The 26,711-nt window shown below is 34.2% G+C and overlaps 1 protein-coding gene and 1 pseudogene across 13 annotated transcripts in view; both read right to left on the bottom strand.

The window, feature by feature from the left end:
- BBX (BBX high mobility group box domain containing) overlaps window positions 1-26,711 on the bottom strand; it is a 240,394-nt gene that overhangs the window by 57,511 nt on the left and 156,172 nt on the right. For all 13 annotated transcript variants that reach the window (XM_036219534.1, XM_036219533.1, XM_036219532.1 and 10 more), the window contains 4 exons: window positions 24,488-24,730; window positions 14,461-14,656; window positions 10,641-10,708; window positions 1,565-1,645 (listed from right to left, as the gene is read on the bottom strand). In XM_036219534.1, coding sequence (XP_036075427.1) covers window positions 1,565-1,645; window positions 10,641-10,708; window positions 14,461-14,656; window positions 24,488-24,730 — 588 coding nt within the window. The remainder of the gene's footprint in view (window positions 1-1,564; window positions 1,646-10,640; window positions 10,709-14,460; window positions 14,657-24,487; window positions 24,731-26,711) is intronic.
- LOC118602122 lies at window positions 11,046-11,161 on the bottom strand (annotated as a pseudogene).

The raw sequence follows: 26,711 nt of genomic DNA on the forward strand, positions 1-26,711 counted from the left end.
CATCTCAAAAGACCACCACGTGCAATGTGACAGACTGCAAATATGAATCTACAAAGACTGTCCTGAAGTCCTGGGAATTATCAGCTGGGTAGGTTTTACTTCAGATACCACTTTTCCTTCTTACCAACTCTCTATAAAAGTTAGACAAAAATAAACAGTTTATGTAAGGGGAAAACGCTTAACCTACAACACATTTCTTCAAGGCTTAAAAATCACACATTGAACAAAATAGAATTGGTGATATAAACCATCTAGATTTCTGAAAAGCATTTCACAAGTTTCTAAACAAAAAGATATTTACAAATTAATACTGAGATAAAGGAGATATTCAGTTAATGACATGAATAGGGAGCTGCTGAAGAAATACTAGATTGGGGACCCTTTATATAAAACAGCAGGGTTGAGGATCTCTTTGGGATGCCACAGAACTTACAAAAATTGCACATATGCCAATACTAACAAATTTCATATAAAACTTTAGATCTGTAGGGGTTCAGAAATCAATGGTTAAGCATCTCTACTTTCAAAATTGGAACAAACATTATTTCACATGTCTACTGTAGAAAAGGTAGTGTGGAGTGAATCCTCTATTACATTAATTCTTAAAGAAACTATACAAAACAATTGGAATTCAGGGCACATCTCACACAAAGGAAGAAAGGAAAGTGATAGATCAGGAGCATTACATCAGCAAATATATAACATTCTTGTGCCATCTTGCAAGGCATTTAGGCATATTATAAAAAACGTCTTAAGTAGAATGGCCGAACATGCCACTGTGAAAAGAGGTTTTGCAAGTGAAATGCTGAGAAACACAGGAAAGGACATTAGAGAGGAAAGAAAATCTGAAACTATGCTTTCCTTGTGCAAAACTGTTACACACTGGTCAATGCTAGGAAGGATGACAGTGTGAGAGAAGGTCTAGTGAAAGACAATTCAAATGATCAAAGGAAGACCAAGTGTTTTAAAGTTCAGAAAAATTAATCAATGATGGCTTCATATTGAGTTCCAGGGTAAGTGAAGATATTTTGGAAAGCAGTCTTAACCTTTACACTTGATATCAAGGGCAATGTGTTTTCCACATCATCTCTTTGAACCAATGTTAGAGATGTATTGAGCCCAATAGGTTTGACACAAGACAATAAGACTTGGAAAACTGCATGCTAAAGTTTCAATTAAAAGAAAAGTGTACTACAAAGGGGTGGGGGGATCCATAGGCAATAACCAACATGAGTTGATTCTATCTTCTGATTTAACACTTGATATATAACTAAGTTCTAACAATAATTCAATTATATTCTTTATTATCCATAAATAAAAATTACTGATGAGGCTTAAGTGGAATAATATTTAGTATGACTTAATAATAAGGTTTTATAAACATATAAAATTATTCCTTACTTAAGAGACTCTGGTGTTCCAAAATATCTTTTCCAAAATTTGATTCTACTTTCCCATTTACGGCTAATTGAACTAAGTAAAGTTCTTCATTGCTCTAAGTTTCTGTCATCAGCCCAAATTTAGGCTCACTTTACAATTTTAAGTATAAATCATAATATATTACCTCAGCAAACTGAAATAATGGTGACTTCTGACCCAGTTCAGGGGATTCTGAAACATCGGGCTTGCAAGTGCCAGAAGATACCTAAAACAAAGAAAGATGGTATGGAGCATCACAGGATAGTCTCTGGAATACAACAGAAGATAAATGCCACCTACAGTGTTCCCATTTGAGAAAAAAAATGGGTTTGATCATCCCTAAATTTTAGTCAATACTGTGTAATGTTTTATAAAAGGGCCATTCAACTGCAAATAATGTCATAAATAGCAGAGGCTGAACAAGACAATGCATTTTAGAAAGCTAATATTCATCTAAGAAAAATTTCTACAGTGATGCCCATTTGATCTCTTGGCTTTCTGCCACCATATCCAAGTATATTGACCTCTTTCATGTTCTGTGTTTCCCTAATATTTCATACCACCAGACTACATGAAAATGCAAATGAGATTTGAAATTATAAATCTTGTGAAAACAAAACTAAAATCAAATTCTTGTTTGCCTGGGTCTTCATGTGTTTATACACAACCTCAATCTTAGAAAGGTTAGTATTTTTACCTAAGAGAAATTTCTTTTATGCTATATATTTTCTTTTGTGCTATTTACCATTTGAGTAAATATTTATGGCTCTTCTAGCGTCATCTGTGATCTTCATTATCACTGTGATCTTCATAAACATCACTGATTTTTTTCAAAATTCTTACTATCAAGTCTCCTCTCAGGATACACATTTCCTCTTTTATCTCAGTGCTAAAACTGACTCATTTCTGCATTTGGGTGAACAATAACTTAGGTAGTCAACTGCAATTCAAAAGTCACAGGAATCACAATGTTAGAGAAGGAGGAATTTTATCATTCCTCTGATCTAACTTTTTAAAATGGACTTAGTGCCAGAGAGGCAAATGATACCTCCCCTCCCCAACATTTGACAATCTTCTCATTCTTCATCTTTACAGCAGTTAGTACTGATCACTGCAAGACATAAATATCTGTTTATCATCTATCTTCTCCCAGGGGATTTGTTTAATGCAGAATCCTCAACACTGCTGGGTCACAACAAATACTCAACAAGTATTTGTTGAATAAACTAAATAAAAGTTGGCAATAAGTCTTCTGAATCTCAAATCAGTGTGTACCCTTCCCCCTTTCCTGAACAACGAGGTTAGTGAATCTTAGGGGAAAAAGTTATCTTTCACTTTAGAGGAAAATCTTAAAAAAAAAAAAAAAAAAAAAAAAGGCAGACAAATCATCTATGTTATCTCCTAAAGTTAGCGTTGTTAATATTCTGTATATATTCTTCTGGTGTGTATGAAGATATTTTCAACCAAAATGGGATACTGTACTACAGTTATAGAATTTTTAAAAAATACATTTTCCTGTATTATTAAAACTTTTCCAATGTAATTTTAATAGTTGCTGATTATATTGGATTGTTGAATCCAGTAGAAAGAGCTGACAGTCCTATACATTTTTAAGAAGAGTCTCTCACACTGAATCTTTTCATGAGACATTGAAGATGTGTTTCTCTAACAGTATCATAGACCACTGGGCAAAAGAAAACATTTGAAATTTTGTTGCTTTCAGATTTGAAAGAGTGATGATGGTCACTTCCTTCCAGTAATAAGCCCCAAAGAGAAGACACAGAAGTCTCAATTTGCCACCTGTAGTTTGGTTGCCAAAGTCTAACTCCCTTATCAGCATTTAACTATTTGACAAGTTGTGTACCAAACTGCCCAATAATGTTTTTGTTTCCCCAAGGATTCAAAGTCAGGAAGACACAAAATGCACTTAAAAAAAGGCCAATGAATCTCAAAATTACAAGCCATAAAAAATCATTTTATTAGAATGAATATCTGAATAAAATACATCTTTATACTGTAATGTAGGAATAAGAAAAATCAATACTGTCCTGTTTTATAAAGAAATCCTGTGTGGTTAGCCTCTAGATATCTTGATAAAGAATCAAATTTGATTTAAAATCAAGCCTACAGCTAAATGAAAATTTATAAAAGTCTTTATAAAACTTTAATGTTGGTTGTACATATGACAGAAACCTATAATTATGGTATCTGGAATTCAATAATTATCATTTAAGGTTGCTATACTGTATAAAGCCTATATAAAACATTATTTCATATCTCATGATGCATGAGAAATAGTTACAATTTATGAGATAAGTTATCCTAGGGCTTAATTAGAGTTTCTTATTAACTATAAGAAGAAAAGCCAATTTCTTCCAAGTGTCATTTATATTGTTTGGCCATAACTACACACAAGTCATAAAATTTTAAAGTTAAATGAGACCCTCTGCAAATTATTATGATGAATGGTTATAAATAAAACTTTCTATTTGAATGGAGAATTCAAATGTAAGTAATTATCAAGGTATCTATAATCCTGCACGTTATGTCAACTGTACTATGCAATCGAAGAAGTCTATAAGTGTGTTATTAGTCAGAGAGTCCCAGGCCTCATTACTTCGATGTTTGTATTTACAGTACTCTAAGTTAGTTATTAGGTGGGGCATGCTTCTTAAGGATAAATATCAATTCCTCAATATCAATTCTTATGTTAGCATCAGCTTACTTTCTAAATATAACAGAATATAAAGAGTCAAAGATGTTTGTTCATTAATTAAAAAGGAAAGACATCGAATAAGCAGAATTTAAATAAAGGGAGGAAAAAAAACAAGTAGCTTTTTCTAGAAATAGTCTCTGAAATAATCCATAAAGCCACTAGGTGTAGCTATATGCCCAAGAAAGAAAACAGCTAAAGAAATCTCAAAAGCAAAGTTTTGTTAACTGCATTATTCAACTTCCCTTAAACCCAATCTTCCCTTTGCAATAACCATGGTTAATTTGCAATAACCATGGAAGAGAAATGATTAGTATATTTAAGAATTATGATGAAGTAGTATTTTTTTCTCAGGTACAATTCAGATCGTGAAAACTGTAGACATAGAAACATGATCCAGCTCCCTGACATAAGACAAAAATTACACCAGTCAGAGGCACTGCAAGTGCTTTGGAAAGCGAGGTATTAGCAAGAGACTGTTCCTATTCGCAAGGCACAAGACCACTGTCATCCACAGCTGGACTGTGATGAACACACAGTCAACAAAAGGGGTATGTGCACTGATTGTATCTGAATTGCATATTGCTGCCCTTGGTATTATGAGTATTTATTGATTACTCACTCCAACAAATATTCAGTAAATACCTATTATGTGCCAGCCACAAAGACTGCTGCTTTCAAGAAGCTTACATTCCACTTGTATGCATCCTCTGCTGGGGAATAAAATAAGACTAAGGGAATGTTGTCTTTCTGTTTAAATGCTTGCAATTCAAATGCAGGTGACAGATACACATATAAGAATGTAAGTGCATAATAGTGGAATATTACAAGACCTATAGAAGGACAGAGAAACTGTTATTTTTTATGGGGATGGGAGGAAGAAGTTAAGTAACATATGAGATATATCTAGAAGGAACACCAGAATTATGGGAATGATGTGGTACGATCAGGAGGGAGAGTATGAAGGCAAATTCCCTGTGTGTTTGATTTGAGAAAGTTACTTTTCCAATGTGGCTGAAGATTAAGATGCCTGGGAGTGTAATGGGAGATGACTCAAACAGAGAGAAATTTGAATTCTATGTTAACTTTGAAAAGTAGGCTGAAGGTAATGGGAGCTGGCCGAGGTTTTCAGTCAGAGAAGTGGCATAATGAGAGACATGTAGTTAGATAATTCTGTCAGTGCTGTGCAGGATGACCTTGGCTGGGGAGTGACTGGAGGTAGGAGAACAATTAGTAGGTTAAGGAAATAAACCAGCTGAGACATGGGTCCCCGATTAAATCAGAGATGTTATTTTGGGAAACCTCGGTAACTGTCCAGCAGAATGCCGGGGGTGAGGAAGAGGAGTCAGACAATGCCAGTGTTTTCTGAGGCATGTTAAAGCCTTTCTCTGAAAGAGAGGATTTGAGAGAGGGAAGAAGGTTTAGGTGGAAATTGGGGGTGGGTTGTCTGCTATGAGAGGGGAGGGTTTGGTGGTAGAGGATTCCATATCAGAGTTCAAGTGTAAGGATCCTGACTAAAAGGCCCAGTGATCTGACTCTTACCCTCATTCAGCCTGACCCAGCCCTTTCCTACAATTGGTAGCTTTTGCCAAGTATGCTTCTATAACAGAGTACCTGAGTGACCATTTAACATGAGATGTAAAATGAAACTGTGGAATGGACTTAATCTTAAACACAAGTGAACTAAGCATATTACATCCAAGTTAGTCCTTCAAAATTTTTTAAGGACTAAAATGAAGCCAGTCTTAATTAAACCTAAATGAGATTTAGCAGAACCTGTGTACCACACTTTGCTGGCTGATACCAGTTGAGGAGAGGTTTGGGCTACCCTGGGAAGCATAACCAAATAATGCTGCACAGAACTAAGTGCTCCCCAAGCTAGAATACATGTCAAGTCATCTTACTAAAAAGGAAGAGTAAGTTCTTGGTTTTACCAGGGCACTAGGGCTAACAGTCTACTGACTTCATGCTGTGAATCAAGTTCTCTTGCCATTACAGGCTACGTGGCAGAGCACCAGTATGGAAGTCCCAGAACAAGCTCCAGGCCACTTGTACAAACAATTGATACCCCTTCCCACCATCTCTGAGAGACTGAGGAGTTCATGCAAGTTCATCACTGTCTAAAGTAATACAGCCTGGGAACTCATCAAGGATAGATGCTTGTCAATCGAGTTGGGTAAAAGGACCTGATTCTTTGGGCTTTGAGCTCCACTGCTAATAGGTAGGCTGAATGGGCAGTTCCAGCCAAAATGGGCAGTGTCCAGTTAAGTAAAGACTGGAATTTTCTACCTAGAAAGAAATAAAGTTCAAAGAGCCATTTGCTATTTAATGTAAAATTTAAATATGTATATTTCCTCACAAAGTATGTTTAGAAGCTATGAAAGTGTAAGAAAGGAATAAAAGCTTTGATAATATGGGGTAAGAGTTTGGGGGTTTGAAAATCAATGGATTATAGCAGTCCAAAGGAGCCTAAGGGGAAAGGCACATATCAAACTAGCTCAAATGTACCAAAGATCAGAAAATTATTCTCCACTTCACTGATATCAGAAATTAAAGATAAAAATTTTCAATTTTATTTAGATCTTTGTTTTAAATTTAACACTTGCAGTATTTAAAATATGGACATAATCATTTATTCACTTAAGTACTGATATAACTACCTTTTCTCTTATCTCAGATTTCGTCTAGCTCATTATTTAATGGAAAATATATAGGTTTAAAGCCTAGTATTACGACATCATCTCTCTATGACCTTAGAGAGGCTATTTAACCTCTCTGGCCTAATTTCATCATTTATGAAATGGAATAATAATAATAAATCAACCTCAGAGCATTCACAGCTTCATAGCACTCACAGGAGGACAAAATGAGATCATCAGTGTAAGTGCTTAGCACAGTGCCTGGCCCCCAGAAAGCACTTGTAAAATGCCCTCTAAGGGTGGAGCACAGGACTCTGAATTATATCACTTCCTGCTTTTATCTTTAAATTTTAATTTAGCTTTAAATTTTTATTATAGTAACAAATATAACAGTATAGAAGATTTTTAGTCCTGCAGATTACTTCTAGAAATTCCAGATCAAATACTTATACTTTATTTATTGCATTTTCATCTGTAGATAATAACTCCCTGATATGAAATCTAAGGGCTAAACTCTGTTATGCAACTGCCTTCTCTTTAGCTCTTCCTAGAGTTTGATGTGAACATTATTACTTTTATTTCAACTTTTTCTTTCTTGTTCATTTAAAATAAAAAGAATATATGATCACTTAAATCTCTGGAAATTCTGTTGAACAGAATAGCTGTCTGCAGCCCACTGCTAGCCTAGTTTTTGGCTGGCACATATCATATTTCATTGATTGAACTTCCACTTGATTTCTGATTTAAATAGGTTTGCTAAAACCTCATATTCATTGGGAACACTCCTTTCCATTTCCTTCACTATTATGGGGTTATTTCCTAAAGAGACTTCTGTGTATTTTACCAGGTTACTTTCCTTAATGTCTGTCTTGCTTAATGCATCTATTTTGCTTCCTCAATCCAGAAATTCTTTAATGACAAACACTGCTTTTTAAAATTTATCCCAAATATTTAATTTAATATAAAAATGTCAACCTAATAATGCCACAAATCTCGGAGTTAATCAAAAGACTGAGGAAAAAGAGAAAATACAAACATTGTGTTTGTTATTATTTGTCCAATAATAATCTCGAGGGCCTCTAATTTCTCTCAAACTCTAAGAATACTTCAGGTAGACATGGAATTTTTCAGGTACATCAAGACTATCTACCTTCTAGAAATAAAGGGGAAAAAATCTATTACCTATATTAAAATTTCTCTATAAAAAAATACTTTTGAGGATTTTTTCTACATGGTTAGGTTTGAGATCAAAGAACAAAGGAAAATCTCTCTTTAAGAATATTTCAGAATAAGAATTACATCATGGTATTTAAAAAGCCATTAGGATGAGACCTTCTCCATGGCAGAATTTTTGTAAAAAATCTCTATTTTATTTGACTGGTCCTACCTAACAGTATAAATGGACTTTACTGTAATTGTTCCAAATGTCAGAAGTATAAAATTTCTATCTCTCTCTTCTCACCTTATTATCCTGCTAATTTTTCATAGAAAAATTTAGTGCATATTTACTATATTTACCTTAGGTTCATCATCTACCTATGTAGATAAGCCCCTTAAAAGTCTATGATGATGTCTACATATTTGGAATAAGACTCTGAACAGAAATCAGGTGTTAAATAAAGTCTATTGACATCTATGACATGAACTCTTTCTAACCATATTTAACGACAGCATTATTTTATACAACTTTCACTGCTTTACTGTTTCAGTATCTCGATTATTTTCAATAATGACCTAAATAGCTCTGAGATGAGTAGAGATTATGAAGAAAAGGCTGTATTCTTTTTCTTACATAAGTCTGGTTTTAATTTACATTGTCGAGTATATTTATATTGTCAAAAGCTAACTTCATTTATATTGTCAAAAGCTAACTTCATTTATATTGTCAAAAGCTAACTTCATTTTGACAAACATCTGAAACATCTCACTCAAAATGATGGTAAGAAATAAAATGACTGTAAATAGTTGTTGAGTTTTTCCTTTTTCCTTAATAAAAACAGCAATTGTTTAAAATGATTTTTTTTCTATTTATGCTTGATACTAGAACATCTATCCAGGCAATCTCCCCAGGATCCTTCTTACTAACAACCTTAGTTTATACTGCATTTCCATTCTTTACCTCACCCATCACATGAATGTATATTATCCTGTCACTTTATTAAATAGTTCCTTTCTTAAAGCAACAAAAAATAAATCATTTGTAAGTGCAGTCTGTATAAAAAATTGTATTCTTAGAAGTAGTTCGTAAAGACCTAACTGCTGACAACTTCTTCCTTAGCAGAGACCCTTCTCCTATATGGTTCATTTCTTTAAGCCATTTAACTTTCTTTGTTTCTTTCACTTGAGAATTCTCAAAACGGTTCCCTTCATCAGAGATAAAAGGTTGAACACTGCTTGTGTCAAACTCTGCTGTTCTTAAAAGTGGGAAGAACTTCTCACTAAAAAGAACCTAAAAGTTGAACTTTAAGCAAAGAAAAAAAGTATTATTTTGTTTGATCGGCATTTTCATCTATCGCTAAATTTTATAAATGTTTATTGGTTTGCATTTGTTCCTGAAAGTTAAAAAGAACGCAAATAAATGTTAGGAAGAAAACATCACTACAATCTAATCTGTTAAAAAAGATGAGGCTGACTTTCACAATACAGTGTATTGTTGGAAATTATGAGTTAAACTATGTTGAAAGGTCGAGTGTGATTATTCCAACATTCACCTTTCAGAACATGCTTGGGAACTACACCCAAGTGAGAGTCTGATTGCTATTAGGTAGCAGCCATATGTTAGAAAATGAAATGATGACCAAGAATATTATCATGTTAGGTAGTACAACATGCTGAATAATGAGTATGCAAAAGCACACAGTAATATGTTTACTTTTTTCAGCTAAAGATTAATACAATGTAAATAACTATTATTCTAGCAACTTACACATGTTTTGCTACACTGAATTGAATGGAATCGAAATAATAAAGTTAAATAGAACATTTGGTCAACTACCATGGATCCCAAATGTAAATTATATATAATAAAAGCCTTTTGGGATTTATATATATATAATCTTTAGTAAAATTGAGCTGACTGCTATTTTGCCCTAAAGAGCGACTCTGGTTGTGGGGATTGAAAATTTTCCATTTCAAGTACCTGAGGGTGGTAAAATAACATGACCTGCAGGTTAATTCATCTGGTCTCTGTTAAATGGGTCTGGAATATAGGAGAATTCCACGAATGCAAACTATGCATGGTTAACTGCTACTACCTGCCCATCAAAACCATACTTAAAAATGTTTAGCCAAAGCAGACCAATGACTATACAAGGAAATAAAAGATCATGGAACCAAGGTCACAAGGGCCTGCATCCTTTTTATTTTTCATTTTAAAGAAAAAAAAAAACAAAACGACAATCTTGGAATGCCATGTTTCTTGATTTTCTAAAACAAGAGTTTGGATTTATTCAGGTACCAGAGAAACTGACAGTTCCATGCTTTTTTAACTCTCATCTTTTCGCTAGCAAGTCTAAATGAGCACATCATGAAAGTAGAGAATGTTATGAATAAAGTTGAATGAATCACAAGAACCACTCCAGACACAAGACACAGTCATGGCAAATGCTAACTGTCTGTTCATTGCATTTCTTACTCCTAGGCTTATGGAGCCTCAAAATCTGCACCTGACTTATGTTTGTTTCCTCTTGGGCTTATCTATATCACTTCTCAATGCACACATAGATCTTAATGAAAACAATAAAAAGTAAAGTTTGTTCACAAGCTGAAAACAGTGAAACTGCAAAACTAACACTGTGAACAGAATACAAATGCCTGTGTTCTCAACCCCCAGCATGAGCGGAGTGGAGAGGGATGAGGGGCTTACTTACCTCTGGTGAGCCAAGAGCATGTTCTCCAGCTAAAAGCAGCATGCTCAGACCTCCCATCTGAGTAGGATCTAAATAAGTCAAAAACAAATATGTATCAATTTACGACCATGAAGTATGCATAACACAGAGTTGAAAAATGATACTCACAAAAGACTAACAAACAGAAATCCAACAGAACCACATGTAACTTTACAGTTTTTCAAAACTCTTTGTGTAGCAATAACCTGACATGTATGTGCTCAGTACTCATACTTTTATCAGCCTTTTAAAATACCACTATTCTCCTATTATTCTAACATAATATGTTCTTCAATACTATAGCTGTTTATAACATGAATTATCTCCTAATATGATGCTTCTTTCCCTCCTGCATGAAGAGTTTAGATGGATTTTTTAAATTACTTATGCCTACAGGACCTGGTCTTCTTAGGTGGTCTCCCATCCAAGTATTAACCAGGCCCAACCCTGCTTAGCTTCTGAGATCAGACATCGGGCTTGAACAGGGTGGCATGGCTGTAGACTATGGACTGTGGCTCCACTAGGGTGTGCACCCAGGACTTTCTGCATGTAAAGCAGATGTGCTAATTACTACACTATGAAACCACGTCCACAGATGGATTTTTTTTTAGAACAAAAACTAAGATGTTTGAGATTGTTATTCTCAAATTGTTATTTCTGCCATGTAAAATTAGGACTGATAAAGAAAGAACAAGGCTATCAGAGGAACTAGAGAACAAAGAGAAATTTTACAAATGGACCTCTAAAACCTAGTGGGCTTTGTTCAAGTAATTTTCCTGTAAAAGTTTCAAAAACAAATTTAAATTAAACAATGATATCTTGTTGACATATTAAATCTTAGGGGTACAGTTAGGCCCTTCCTCGAAATACCTTTAAGATTTAAAATGAATCCTTTTTATATTACAGAAAGTCTTTGCTTTCATTCCTTCAATAATCAACAGAAACAGAGAGACAAGAAAAAAAAAAAAGCAAATTGGTAGATCTATGACCCAGGGTTATATCTAAACAAAGAAAGTATTACAGACAGTAAGAAACCTATATCCTTTAAGGTTGTCTTAGATAAATTAAATTTCAGAACTGCAATGAAATAACATGTGAAAACGCCTAACTTCCGTGCCTATCCTAGTGCATGTAGGTCCTCAATAAATGTGTTTTTATTTTTAGGAATCTCCTCTACAATTAAACATGAGGATCACGCATACTGTTGTCTAAAGACATTTAGGAGTTTCTTTTTCTTTTTTGATTTTTGTTTAAAGGTATCCCCTCAAATATTCCTTTGTATATAATCTATCTTAAAAACTCATGAAACAACTCTGACCATATCTTTTATAGCTAAATTTTCTAAAAAATGAAAAAAGGATCTGAAGTAATTAAAAATGAGGTTATTAGAGGGAAAAATATATCACCAAATGATCAGGGGGTCAAGAAATAGCTCAATGTTAAAATGTTAATGTTAGTACTCATATAGGAAGATAGCCATACAGAATACACAGTAACACACTGATTTGATGAAACAGGACTCTGTTTTAAGATTCTATCCTTACTTAAAAGCTAGAGTTAAGAACTATTATGGCTGTTAAAATGGATACTTAAATCTATTTAAAATAAAAATCAGGAGGGGGAAATGAATTTAGCAAAAAGTAAAAGTTTAATTTGGGTTTCTGGATAGCTAAATACTTTCGCAGCTGTCATTCCATGAATCAGGAAGAATGGATAATTGCTTTTTAATAAAGATAAAAATGTGTTAGTTCAATTATAAAGTAAAACAGGAACACACATATGATAATTTCATTTAAGTTATATATCAATGTAACTTGGCAAGAAATTTGCTAGATACTAAAACACAGATCAAGGAATTACCATCAACCTTTATACTGATTTAAATTTATATAACATTATTTAGAAATATAAAAAATATATTTATATAAAGAGTATGCTTTCTCTTCACTGAGAGAGCTTATACTAAATTAAAATCTACATAGCATTCCTTTCTTGAAAATCACACATCTGACTGCTTTGAGGTTATTCAACATAGCAAAATCTCATGTGACAAAGGACTACTAGGAAAGCAAAACAAAACAAAAAATTAAATTCCATGTTGAGGAAAAGCTTAAAATTGGTCTCTAAAAGCCTTACAGTATCCCACAGAGTCAGTTAAGCACCGTGTTTTGTTTAAAGGCAAATTAATTTGCTTTCATTGTACTGAAAAGGGACATGCCTAGAAATATGAGACCAACTGCACGTTAACTTAACAAGGGCATTGATCATGGATTTCCAGCATCCATAACAGGCCCTTGTATCATGAGATAAATGCAAGGAAGGTGTTTTTATTTCCTATGTTTTGCTTGAAAGAACATGGTTTTTAAAAGCTGACCTGTAATTATCTTGGTTGAAGTCTTGGTCCCAATTTCAATTTGTAGGTATAAAAAGATTAATAAACTGTCAGAAATGGTGTAACAGACAGACATTTTTCATAGCTTTCTGCAGTTTGTAATTATTTTTGGTTTATGAAGAACCATTATATGCAAAGAACCCACACAGAGTGACCTAGATTTAGAATTGGGAGAAAAAGCAACGGAAGATAAAATGATAATTGAAGGAATTCAATTAGAAGCCAATCGTCCATATACTCTTTTAGGTCTTAATAATAAAATGTTTATAAAACACTCCAACTGATAGAATCTGAGAAGTCCAGAGAGCTCACCAAGACCACTTGCAAGTACTTTGAAGCTAAAGTAGTACAAATGACAGCTAAAATAAGAACAGATCTCTGTTCGATTCTTCTGTGATATGTAGAGCATCATTTTGGAAGTTCACCTAGAATTATAGTACAGATACCTACACAAAAATCACCTGAAGACTTTGTTCTTCCAGAATGCTGCCATTTATTAGACTGCACTTCTTAGGTTTATACATGACACCACCACATAGTTTGTTATACTATGAATCACACACTGAATTATTAAATCTCATCAGGCCTACTGGCCATTAAAAAAAAATGATATTGTTCAACGTCCTTTCCTAAGCTTTCCATATTACAAATGGTTCAGGGTTCTCATTTTGATGAAAATTTGCTTGTAATAATGAAATAGAAACCCTACAGTTCAACATCATCCTTATTGCCCAATTTCCCAGTTTCATCCTGGATAATTCCTCTCTTGATTACTGCACTGCAACAGCCAGGGAAGACAGGGCCATTTCCAGAGCGAATATAAATACTTTATTTCGTGATTATAAATGCTTTAGCATTCTTTACCACCCAAAAAGTATTAAAGGTGCCATAACAGATGAGACCATCTGAAATTTTAAATATGCTCAGCCCACAGAGGAATGGGAGCAGAAAGGGGAGGAGGAGCATGTCCTCTAAGAAAGAGATGCCAGACCCATCTCAGATTCATGACAGAGTTGTTCATATTCTTGCCCTCGATGTTTCGGATCCTCAGATAAGCTACATAACTGTTTTTGAAGTATCCATGATAACTAAAGTACTTACTGAAATAGCTAAATAGTGTGTATGTTATAAATGTATACAATTCCCTGAGCTTCTGACATTCTCCGCTTTGCTATCTGGTTTTCCATAATGTCAATGTCAGGAGTTCACATATACATATAATTACTCTCCTTCCTTCAATTATATATATTCATGCCATGCTCCAAAACTTTAAGATATGCTATATATTTGCCATTATTTCCTACTGGTCATATATTTTGCTTCTTTCTCTTTGTATTATTTGGTAAAAGCAGTGCCTAAATGTGTTGTCCTATCCTTACAGAATGGTAGAAATACTGTCTATAAACTCACCGGCCATTCCAAAGTTAAGCTGAGGCGTTTCTTCAGTCTTTGCTTTCTTGGGGCTTGGCGACTCTTTTGAAGAGTCAGATGGGAAGGCCCATAGCTTCTTTCGTGGATTGACAGTGGGTGTTGGGGATTTCACAGGCTTGTTTGTGTTAGAACACCATTTGTAGCCAGGATTTGCTTTCATAAATGCATCTTTATACTATTAAAAAAAATGGAGAGAAAACAGATTTTAATTAACACAGAGACTGAAAAAGTTCTAATAGCCTTCACATCATCCCCCCATTCAGATAATGAGTGAAAATAACACTTTTAGTAACTTCCGTGGGTTTTCTTATAGAAGAATGACAATCTCTGCACAGGGCTTTTTTAGAGACAGGGCATGATTTTATCTACTAAAGTTCATTTGTAGGATTAGAGTACAGAGGCAGCAAATTTTTAATTTTTTAACCGTCAATTACTTTTAGTATCCAAAAAGCTGTCTGATCTTGGTGGAGAGACGGAGTTATTTGTCATGGAAAGAGTCAAAGTCTTTGAAGACAGAAAATGAGTTTGAACCCTAGCACTTCCACTTGTGGCTATAAAAGACAAAGGATGGTGACCAAGGATGGAGGCAATGAATGGAGATCACAGTGACTCTGGACCTCAGCCTTTATTTCCATAGACTGAGAACAATACCAAAATGCCTAAGGTTATCATAGACACTGGTACATAGCATAGCACCTATTTCAAAGTAGGTATCAGGTACACATGATAAAGTGTGAGTTAATACCAAGGCTAGTAATCAGGCTGTGCTCACTGCTTAATTTCGTAAATACAGTAAAAACTAAATCTGTGCTTTGATGTACTAGTAAAGCAAATGTCGGCAAATTTAACAGAACAAAGTTATCAGCTGTGGGATAAATGAACCAAGATGGAGAACAGGAGAAGGGGAACAAAGCAGGGCAAAATGATATATAACTTTACAGTTATTTGAAGATTCAGGAACATGTAGAGGAAAGAGTTCTAGATGTAGAGTTTGGTGACATGGGTTCAAAATCCATCTATACTAACAGCCAGATGTAGATATTAAGCAAGTTGTTCAACCTTTCTCAGCCTCAATTCCTCCTGCTAAAATATGTAACTGCACTTGTCAACATCCCAGAGTTTTGCAATCAGCATACATGATCACCAATGTGAACATGTTTAAAGATGTAATGCATGATGTTGCAATTAATCCATCACAAACTTTATATTTTTACTTGGAGGTTTCAGCCTTCACTGACAACATCTTTCCTTCTCCTTTATCTTTCTGTGGTTTTGTCCTATAGCTTTTCCCCAACTCTGTCACTTCCTTTCCCTTTCCTGACAATAAAATTAAATGAAAAATATTTATTGCTACTCATATATTACTAAAAGTTATGCCATCTGAAAAACTGTATTCTCCATGTATTCTTCAACTATTATATGTTATTACTGCTGGATACTCTATTAAGTTAATGCAATTCTTCTAATCTCATAAGCTTGGCTTTTAAAACAGTCACATTGTTTGTGAAATTAACTAATTTAGTATAAGCTCTAAATAGCTTTTTATTTAACACAATAGGAAAAAAGGTTCCTTTATCCTTGGTGTAAGGAAAGCATACGTAATCGAAATAACAAACTTTTCCCAGCACATCACTTTAAATCATATAAATGAAAATTGCACTGTAGATAATATAATGTTAATAGTCAATGGTTTAGAATTATCACAGTCATTTAATTTAAAATTTCAGAATAATCCATTTCTTTTTACTAAAAGCTATACATCTGCATATGGCTATATAGGTACATGCAGAACGAAGGTAAGAATAAAAAACCTTGCAAGATACAATTGTACTTTTCTTACAAAAATTATTAAAATGGAATACAAGGCAGAGCCAAATCAGAATTTACCATTAAATAGCAGAATATATTTGGAGGTATCAAATGTGATAGGACACCCTACTCTCCATGTGCATGGGGGATTTACATATTAAGCTGAGGCAGACAAATAGCCTTGCCTGCTGTCTGGAGCTGGAAAGTGACAAATGGTAGAGAGAGGTGAAAATGGAAGTAGCAGACACATGCATCATTATTGCGTTCTAGTAAAAGGCACACAAGCTGGGTTTGTCAGATGAACAGTCATTTGGACAAAGGTCACCACTCTATAAAGTGACAAAAGACTTTCAAACAAATTAACATATTTGTCATAAGAAAATTTTTTAAAAGGTAGTTTTATAAGAAGAAAGTTCCAGTTGTGAAAGATTCTGGACAGATATCACTAGCACTCAGCTTTCCTCTGCTTCTTAGGTGTCCCCTTCCTCTCCTCCAATGTTGATCTGCTAGATAAGTTCTTTCTCAGTAAGATATCACATCCTTTGCTAAGAATCATTTTAGTGTTCTGGTGAAAATCAATACGTGTAATTAAAATGATAATACTGTCATCCTTATGAATTATTACCAGCATCAACTATTTTTACAGCACTGATGATACTAATAAAGACTAGCTTAAACTAACTTGTGATATACAGCTGTGCTGAAGACAACATAAAGCTGTGACAATCACTGGCCTTAATCGTTTTTCTTTCTCTTGCTCATATTCTGCCCACATACCTCCAGCTCAATAGTTTGTGAGCGTCGACTAGATGACAGACACTGGTTAGACACTGGGGATGAAAGAGCATAAACTAGAATCTTTGCCTTCCAATTGTTTATAATCCACAATTAGCCACAAACGTATCCTTTCTTTTTACATGTGGTCCACAAGCTTTTCCCTGGCTCAGACATGAAAAGTAGTTTAGCAAAGGGTAAGCTACCAAAGGATTGAAGAACCAAAGGGTAAGAAAAAGGCCTGGAGTTTGTGGGGTTTTATGGAAAATGGTAACTGAGAAATCACTATGAGGGTCAATACACTGTCACTGTATCACAATATTTATCTTACAAATCTTAAACTCAATGTAAAGATCAACACAAAGACAATATTCATTAGCTCAATCAAGAATATACTGAGCAAAAGGGTGAAGAATCAGGGAGAGAGAGAAAAGAGTTAACACACAGCCCTTGTCTTTAAGGAGTTAAAGCTTAGCTGGAGATTCTATAAATTCATGCAAAGACACATGGGTCAATGTAAGCAGTGTATGAACACCAAGTGAGGAGAGAAGCAGGATGAGCCACAGGGTGTGAGGATATCTACCTGTCCTTGAAACTGGGCAACCTCATCAATCACTTGCTCTGATTCAGCTCTAAGAGACAACAGAAAGGCTTAATCATTTGTTGTGATGAGGTTATTAAGGAAAGGGATTACAGAGAAGGTTGAGTAAGGGTGAAATGGGGAAGGATTGTATATAGTCTGAAGGGAATAGCTGAGTGAAAGCTACTAGCATGCTGGCCAACCGTGTGAGCAAAAATCCATTATTACAGGATTGCAAGGGCTAAAGAGAGAGAGGCTCCACACATTGAGATCCCCAGGTCAGGGCTGCCCATTCTTGGGGTAGAAACGGAAGCCCAGTTATCCTCTAAGAACATCAATTACTGGCTCTGGTCCTCTCTTGTAGCTAACCTATTGCTAAAATAGTGATTTTTCAAAAATCTCTCATTAAAATAAACACTCACCTCATGGCTTTCAATTTTTTTTCTGCAAATCTCCAACCAATTAGATAAGTGAATCTACTTTACAGAGACAGTTCCAGACTTACACAAGGTGCTCAATAAATGCTGGCTCTCTTCTCTTCAATCCTAACTACTACCACATTTAATTAGCAATAATAATAAATCATTGTTATTCAGTAATGGTATTAAATACATAACCTTTGTCACAGTATCTGCCAGCTTCATAATAACAATGGCATTATTATATACCAGGAGACAATACCTTATTATATTAATCTTTTAAAAAACTGGGTCTCAACATTACCAAGTGTTCTCCAATTGTTTGTTTTTAACTGGGAAGGGGCTGTGCTATCCCAAAACCCAAGTATTTCTAGTTAATATTATGGTCAAGATTTTCTCAACAGAGTAAAAAAGAATGGCAAACCTGGTGAGGTTCAGTAATAAGCGACCGTGGGAACGTCTATACAAAAAAAGACAGCTAATTCTGGTGCAAATATGTGAACTATCACTGTAAAATAAAAAGCCTACCAGAATTTCAGAGGAGAGATTACACAGGAAATTATCTGATATTTTAAGAGATATAACACATTTTAAAATTTTATAACTCTGCAGGGAGCTAAGTGAACACCTAACAATTAAATGAGGCAGCTGTACCTCTTCTCTTCTCAGTGGCAAGCAGAAATTACATTATATGAGGGTGAAAGAGAAAAGGAAGATATTTTAAAAGTGGCACTAATCTGTATTTCCTTAGTTCTAGGAACTTACTCTCGCAAAAGTTTTAAAATTTAGCATTTAGATAATAAGTCTCAATAGCACTATCTAATCTGAATTATTGTCACTAGATATTTTTAGTAGAAGGAAAATTAGACTTTTGTATGACAGAACACTGAATTAAGTTTATGGTTTTGAGAGAACAAAAATCTTTTGAGTTACACATTAACCTAAATAACTTTCATGATAAAACCACTCCAATAAAAAATTACATACTTCAAAAAGTATCTTGACTAAGTGACCAGGGAATTGCTTGTTTGATTTACTGTGGAAAAATTATAAAGGAAAAACTAATAAAAGGGAATTAGCTATAAATATTCGTACCTAAATTGGCTGTAAGGATCTGTGAGGCAACAGTAGTTCGTTTTCATACATAAAACTTTTTTTAAAAGGACGATTTTACTTCTTAATTTGGGTAAATGGGATAAAAGTCAGTTTAATCAATTTGTACTAATAAGAAATCAAAATTTCAAATTTCTTTTAAATTGTAATTTTGATACTTTTTAGAAAGTAAACAGGGGTCTGGGTGAGTAACATCTACGTTTCTGAACATGTATTAACAGAAAAATTTATGTTAACTAAAGTATAATTTTTTTTAATTTGACTATTTAAATGCTAGCATTTACTAACAATTAGCAAATGCAGTGATATTTCTGAAATCAAGTAGTTCAATTATCAAACATCTATCTTGTTAGGGGCTATTAACTAACTGCATTAGACAGTATCTGCCAAATTGGGCAAAAGATACATTTAGTTTTGTTGATTTTGTGCTTTAGTAGTCCTACTTTGCAGTCATGGTTCCTAATAAAAATAGCAAATAATAACCAAGTAGAAAAGTATCAGATACAAACAAACGTAAGTTCGCTTGTCAAAAATAATGATAAAGTTGCATTTGTATAGCATTTTAAACTTTACAGAACAGCTTGCACATATATTGACTTTTTTGCATCTCACTTCTACCCTGGGAAGGCAGGCATCTTTACTGCCATTTTCCACAAGTGGAAACTCAGAAAGGTCTAAGAAGGAAGAAGGCCAAGTATGAGAACCCTAGCTCTACTGGTACTAACTAAGTTTCCTGGCCCTCAGCGCCCTCATCTTTAGCTTTTGCAAAATATCTAGCTTGTGGAATTAATCCGAGACTTAAGTGAGTTAAATGTTTATAAAAGAACACCAGATGGGACAAAGCAATATTCAAAACTGATTATTACCATTTCAAAGATAAACACTTGAATATTTAAAAAATACAGTAAGAAAGTCCTGATATCTAAAAACACAGAAATGAGAAAGGTCTTGGAAACAAAGAATATTATGAAACACAGAGCTCAGATATTTGGTTTTACTATCCACATCCCTTCAAAGTGGTGGGGCCCGGGCCCCTAATTAAGCCACACTCAGAAAACCCCACATACAGTAAGCCATTTCAGTAGGAGTAGCAAACAGTGGCTGATAGAGGAGAAATGTCAATTGACAGTGTAGGGCAGACCTAAAAGAAAGACCCATGGAAAAGCAAAGAATGAAATAAAAAAGAATAAAATAGTTGAGAATCATTTAATACACAGACCAAAATGTGAATACAACTCAATTATTTACAAATGTCTCACCAAATTCCAGATTATAAAATAACTCTTGTTTATAAATAATGGGTTGAAATTTTCAAAAAAAAAAAAAAAAAGGTGTTCGGAAAAAGAAGTATGTAAACAAAATTTTAAATAAACATTCCAGGATAAGTGTATAAAATAAAAAGTGTTTAAGGTAACTGTAAAGTTTTACCTATCTGTAAATCACTTGTCTGTAACATCTGTTTCTCAAGTATAAAGGATAAATGGGTGCTATTCTAAGTGTAGTAGTATGCAAGTTGTCACAGCAAGCTTGTAAGAATCCAAGTTCTGTTAGGCATTATATATAACAGATAACAAAAATTCTCCAGTTATAATACATGAGAAAATGAGAATGTATCTTCTTTCAAAAGAATCCATTTCTGATGAAACCAAAACCAGAGAATAAATGGTCTTTACAAAAAGTATCCCAGTTGCAAATAAATAATCAAAAATGGTTAATCTTATCTTGAAGAAATATGAAGGAATAAGTAATCACTAAAAACTCCATCGAGTTTTGTGCTGATGACAATCGTTCCTGGAGTACTGACAACAAGAGATACCAACGTTTACAAAAGGCTATTAAGTTTCCTTTCCAGTCACATTTTATTGCATTTAATTGCATAGCTGTGTTATATGCATACAACTGAACCTTCAAACTTTTCAACTGGGTCTCTCATGATTTTTTCCTTGACATCATTACTTTCAGTTAACTCACCTACATATATCCTAGGTTCGAGGTAAAACAATCTTTCTTGTTCCTGAACTTGTTCTTACTTTCCCACATCTGTTCTTATCCCTTGCCTTTCTGTTTGAATCTTATCCCAAAGTTCAGGCCAAGTTCCATCAACTTCATACAGCCTCTTCTGCAATGCCCCCAACCTAACCTCCCAACCCCAGCACAAGCAGATTCTTTCTCTAAGACCCATGACATTTTATTGTTACTATTTTTGGCTTACTTACTGAAATCTACTTATCTCTCAGGCATCTAAAATTAGCAGCACATATTTAAAAGGGAATTAAAGTCAAAAAGGCAAGAGTATCCCAGCTCCACAAATGTATGAATGGTCCAAGATACTAACTCCAAAAGAGCATGAGATCTCTGCTCTAAAGAATAGAGAAAATCATAACTGACAATACATGCATATGCTTATGTAAAACATCAAGTCTGGGATGAACCAATCAATCAATAAATACATACATTCTGCCTCGTGCCTCTGATTCTATACAAAAGGTAGAGGGTATTATAAAGGTCATTCAAAATTACTTTAACTTTCCAGATCCTCCTCTCTTCTTTGCACAGACTCTGCTCTACCTGAAGGTCAAGATATGTGAGCCTCTAAATAGATTGTCAATTAATTAACCATGATCAATAGTTTAAATGAATAGTGGAAGTTTCTAGCAATATCCTAGGCAATAATGCAGGCCTGAAGTCCTATATTTGTAAAAGTACATATACATAAAGATGTTAAAAGGAAAATACTGTTTCTGTGTCTCCTAATAGGCAGAGTTAGAAATTAGAACCTGTGAACAAAAGCCACAGCATTACACCATCATGCACACTTGCTGAATTTAAGAAAGGACAGTATTTGTCAATTACTTTTAACCAATGATTGCTGTAATGAGATTCATCAGAGAACATGAAACCCCCATTCAATCATTTTTTTCAACAGTGCAAATTAGTACTGGGCAATAATTCAAGAATCTGAAAACAAATCCCAGAACAGGTGCTTCCTCTTATCAGAGGTACTAATAGAAGATAATCAGAAGCAAAGAAAGGGTCAGAGAAAGTTTTAGCAGGTAAAAAATAATCTCTAAAGTTGTATTAATTATTACTGCTGTTTTAGAATATTTTTTTAAAAAACAGAAAGAAATTATATATTTCTCAACTGATAATGACAGAAGAGATATTGATGAATATCATGTAAGCATTCATATTCACACTGGAACTATGCTGAATGAGTATGTCTTATTCCTAATAAATAACTAATTTTAAATTGGGGGTTTTAAATGAAAAGGTTACACATATAAAACACTTTTAAAATTGATTGCCTGAGGAACTGAGAACATATTTATCACTAGCAACCACCACAAAACCTGGTTCATTGAAGCAACTCTACGTTTTTTAAATTAAATTCTTATTCCAATTTAGGCTACAATATTAACACAAAAAACATTTGCACAATTACCTGTACTTTAATTTCAAAACCAGTTACTAAGTAAATAGAAACAAGTATTACTCATAATTGAAAATCAATTGTATAATGATTTAGAATGTGGCTGAATATTCCACACTTTGCACTGGAAAGACAACATTTTTTAAGAGCAACTATGAACAAGACAAGTTGCAAGGTGAAGGTTATGGTCACCACTTATAGCAGATTGAGGGGACCATCTTAACAGATCTCATCTCAGCGCCACGATGGCAAACGTCATGAACCTAATTAAGTAATCAGTAAGGGACTTCCTGTATTAAAATAATACTTCCTCTTCTTAAAAGTGGACACCTACTGGGTTTGTAAATTAGCAATATTTAAGAAAAGGCAAACAATAAACTTGGGATAGGCTGCAAGTTATCCAAAAAACAGCAATCCAAAAACAAACTCAAGTGTTTAATTATAGAAAGCTAATATTATTCCCTATGAGGTTTCAGATAATTGTTTATTTCACCATATAAGCATGACTGTGAAAAGATCTAAGGCTATTTAATGAGAAAGTTGTATTGTTAATTATTGTTATGCTAGTGGAAATCTATTGAAATGTTTAAAATCATGTGGGTTACTGGAATTGATTTTAAATTTTCCAGATGTTCTACAGAGTTAAGATCCTGTCTTTTAATAGCAGTCAATTCCTGAAGACTTATGTGAGCATTAATAACATAACAACTAGGCTCATCATTTACTCTGGATTCAAATTTCCATGAACAATTCATGAGAAATTTTGATGTTCCATATTAGCTTGTTAAACAATTCAGCAAAACCACAGCAATTAAAACAATGATTTTTCCACATATTGAGATGTCTAATAATACGTGTCAGTTGGAACTCTATATTTTGTCCCCTGCTGGTTTCTCTTTTCACAGAACTTAATCAAATGTTTGGGTGGCAGGGGTTTTTATGAATCAAGATTGTCTGACAGTTGCAACAATGAAGAAATAATATTAGAATTAGTCTTTTCAGATTTAACCACAATGATATTGCTTTGCTTTTCTCTTGATAAATCCATTACATATATTTTAAATATACTATGAGCTCACATTAATTTCAGATTAATTTAGAAACAGATCGGTGGACATTTCTTGAAGAAATTTAGTCACTGCTATCATTTTTGATTCATGTTCCACTTCTCTGAAGAGTTTTCCTGCATGGAAATGCTTCTCAACAACTATTGCCTACATAGTGTTTATAAGCACGCACATGTCATAGTACATCCTATTCTACTGCCATTCATTCGTTTACTGTTTTTAAATATTCATGCTGCACTGCCTACAAAACAGAAACAAGTCGAAGCATATCTCTTGATAACTGTTTATTACACAATCAAAAAACGTTAGAGCTGGAAGGGATACAAATATTTGTCCAACTTCCTCATTCTAATTAAAATTTAAAGAAAAGAAGCTAAGACCCAGAGACTGACTGAGATATGGTAACAAAGCCATTTAGCATCAGCACTAGATCAAGACTCTTTCCCATGATACAACTAGACAACAGAAGCAGAGTTCCTAGGAAAACTATTTAAAAAAAACACCCCAAACCGTCATTCATAATAAACAAATCATCAATCATAAAAACCAATCCCCTAAATCAATCAGTGGAGTATATACAATGAGAAAATACTTGGTAACAGATTGCTCTTCTCATCCCACCAGTGTTTGCAAGGTGAACTTGGAACTGAGGAATAGGCACAAAGTTTTTATGTTTCACTTAACATCTGATTGAGGACTCACGTTCCTGCTGCTAGGCCTTCGGCAGAAACTCTGCACTTGTTCACCGAGGGGGGGGGGTGTTTACAGGATTGGTTGCTCACAACTACCACAAAACCTTCTCACTTGAACCCACCTCCTTGGCCATGTCTGTGTATTTCTGCTTTTCCTTTGGATCGAGAACAGCCCACCAATCAGCTAGTATCTTTGTAGCACCTCGGTTATCAAGCCTGGGGTGTTCCTGACGAACAACTGAGCGATGGCGTTTGCAAAATAAGAGAAATGCATTCATTGGTCTCCGGGCCCGCTGTTCTGGTGATTCATCATCTTCAGTCTCACCAACATCTTGCTCTAGGCCATTGGCCCCAAGAAGTTGAACCTATCGACCACCAAAACAAAAGCCAGATGTTTAAAACTTCCTAGACAATTTTGCTTGAAAAATTAGTCTCAGTTTTCAAATTGTATTTTTTTTTCTTAGCTCCATTTAAACAATGTTCAAATTGGCAAAAAAAAAAAATGATTTTTTAAAAATCATCAACCACTGTTAGTGGTTGGTAACCAACTTATGATATATTCTTCTGCTTAGTTTCTATAGCAACCTATGGCATGTCTCCATTACAGCATATATTACACTGTGTTATAACTGATTGCATTTTTTTCCTCTCTCACTAAACAGTGAGCTATTTGAGGACAAAAGCTCTCTTATTTACCTTTACAATCATAGCACCTAGCTAACTGTCTGGTGTAACATCGGTGTGTAACTAAACAGCTGAATGAATGACTAAATCCATTCTATAGTATATGAGTCTCAAGATTAACAACAATAGTCACACAAAATATACAAGTATTAAGAGATGCCCTCTTTGTAAAGTGCTTTTCTATGGCTAATAATATGAAAATGTTTAACATGAATGTAGATAATAAAAATCTAACATACACCACTCAATGTTGTTGTGTATGTCACAAATAAAGCCTCCTACTGTGAAAATCAAAACAGAGAATTAACATTATTTGAAGGAAGAACTACAAGCTTGTAAATATTGAGCTTTCTTGTCTGCTGAAATGCTACAGTGATAGAAATAAACTCATCTAGGCATAAACCTTCAAAAACGGTCTGAACCCTCCCTTTTTCTAAGCATTTTATTTAATTCAAGGTCTGCAAGGACTTCTGCGAAGCTCTGTCTTGTCCATTCCATCTATGTAATTCTCATTGCTATTGCCCTAGTGCCACTCTGGCTATGGTCTGTCTAGTCTTCCTGCTTTTAATATCTTACAATGCTTCCTGTACATAGCTGAAGATTAAATTTCTTAAAGCACATCTATAATCATAAAATCTCAGCATATATTAGGATTGTTGAATATCTTCTAATGCTAAAATATGACTCTATTTTTTTGGAAACAGTGAAACTGTGAAGAGAAATCCAGAACGCTTACTAAACCCATTTCCTTAATTTCTTGTTTCACAGTTAAAATCAAGAAGGATCGAGATTGTCATTAGTCTGCATTATGTAAGTAGGGCAGTAGTTCTTAAACTTGGGTAGGCATTGGAATCCCTGGAAATCTTCTTAAAATACAGATTGCTAGGTCTCATTCCCAGAGTTTCTCATTCTGTAGGTCTAGAGTGGACCTTGAGAATTTGCATTTCTAACAAATTTCTAGGTGATGTTGACACTGCTGTTCTGAGTATCATACTTTGAAAACCACTACTGTAAAGCAACCATGTTCTTTTATATCATGTTTACTGGGCGACTGTTATAGACAAAATTCTCTAGAACAAATGATTAGCTTAATCCAATTTGGTATTTTTAAAAAATCTTTTAAGTTTAAATTAAGTATTACAAATGCACTTAATTAACCATCAATTATCTTCAAACACAAATAGTACAGAACAAACTTGAAGTGAAAGCTAACTGATTTGTAAATACATTAGGGATTATTATTGGGGTAAAGCCTACATTTATTTTTCTCATTATGTATACAATCATTAACAATGATTTGCATTTTCAAGGAATATTTATTTAGCATTCTGGAACTGAGACGCTATGGAAAAAAAGGCATAAAAAATGTACTATGTAAGCTGAGAAGGTAATTACATTTTCCTACAGAAAATAACTTTAGATGCAGTTACTAAATTATAAAACTCAAGCCAAGAGCTTAAAGAAGAGATAAATAATGTAAGATCCAGGCCCAGAAAGCTCACTGTTTGGGGAGGAGAGAAAGATACATAACAAATAAATTAAAAAGCAGTATGCTGACTAAAAAGGAACCAGTGTGACAATGAAGCACACGGAAATCTCCCTAGGAAAGTTGTCTGAGCTAAATTTTAAAAGATGATTTAGAATGTCTCAGACAGTCAATGG

This window comes from Rousettus aegyptiacus, unplaced genomic scaffold (genome assembly GCF_014176215.1).
Source record: "Rousettus aegyptiacus isolate mRouAeg1 unplaced genomic scaffold, mRouAeg1.p scaffold_m13_p_4, whole genome shotgun sequence".
Lineage (NCBI taxonomy): Eukaryota > Metazoa > Chordata > Mammalia > Chiroptera > Pteropodidae > Rousettus > Rousettus aegyptiacus.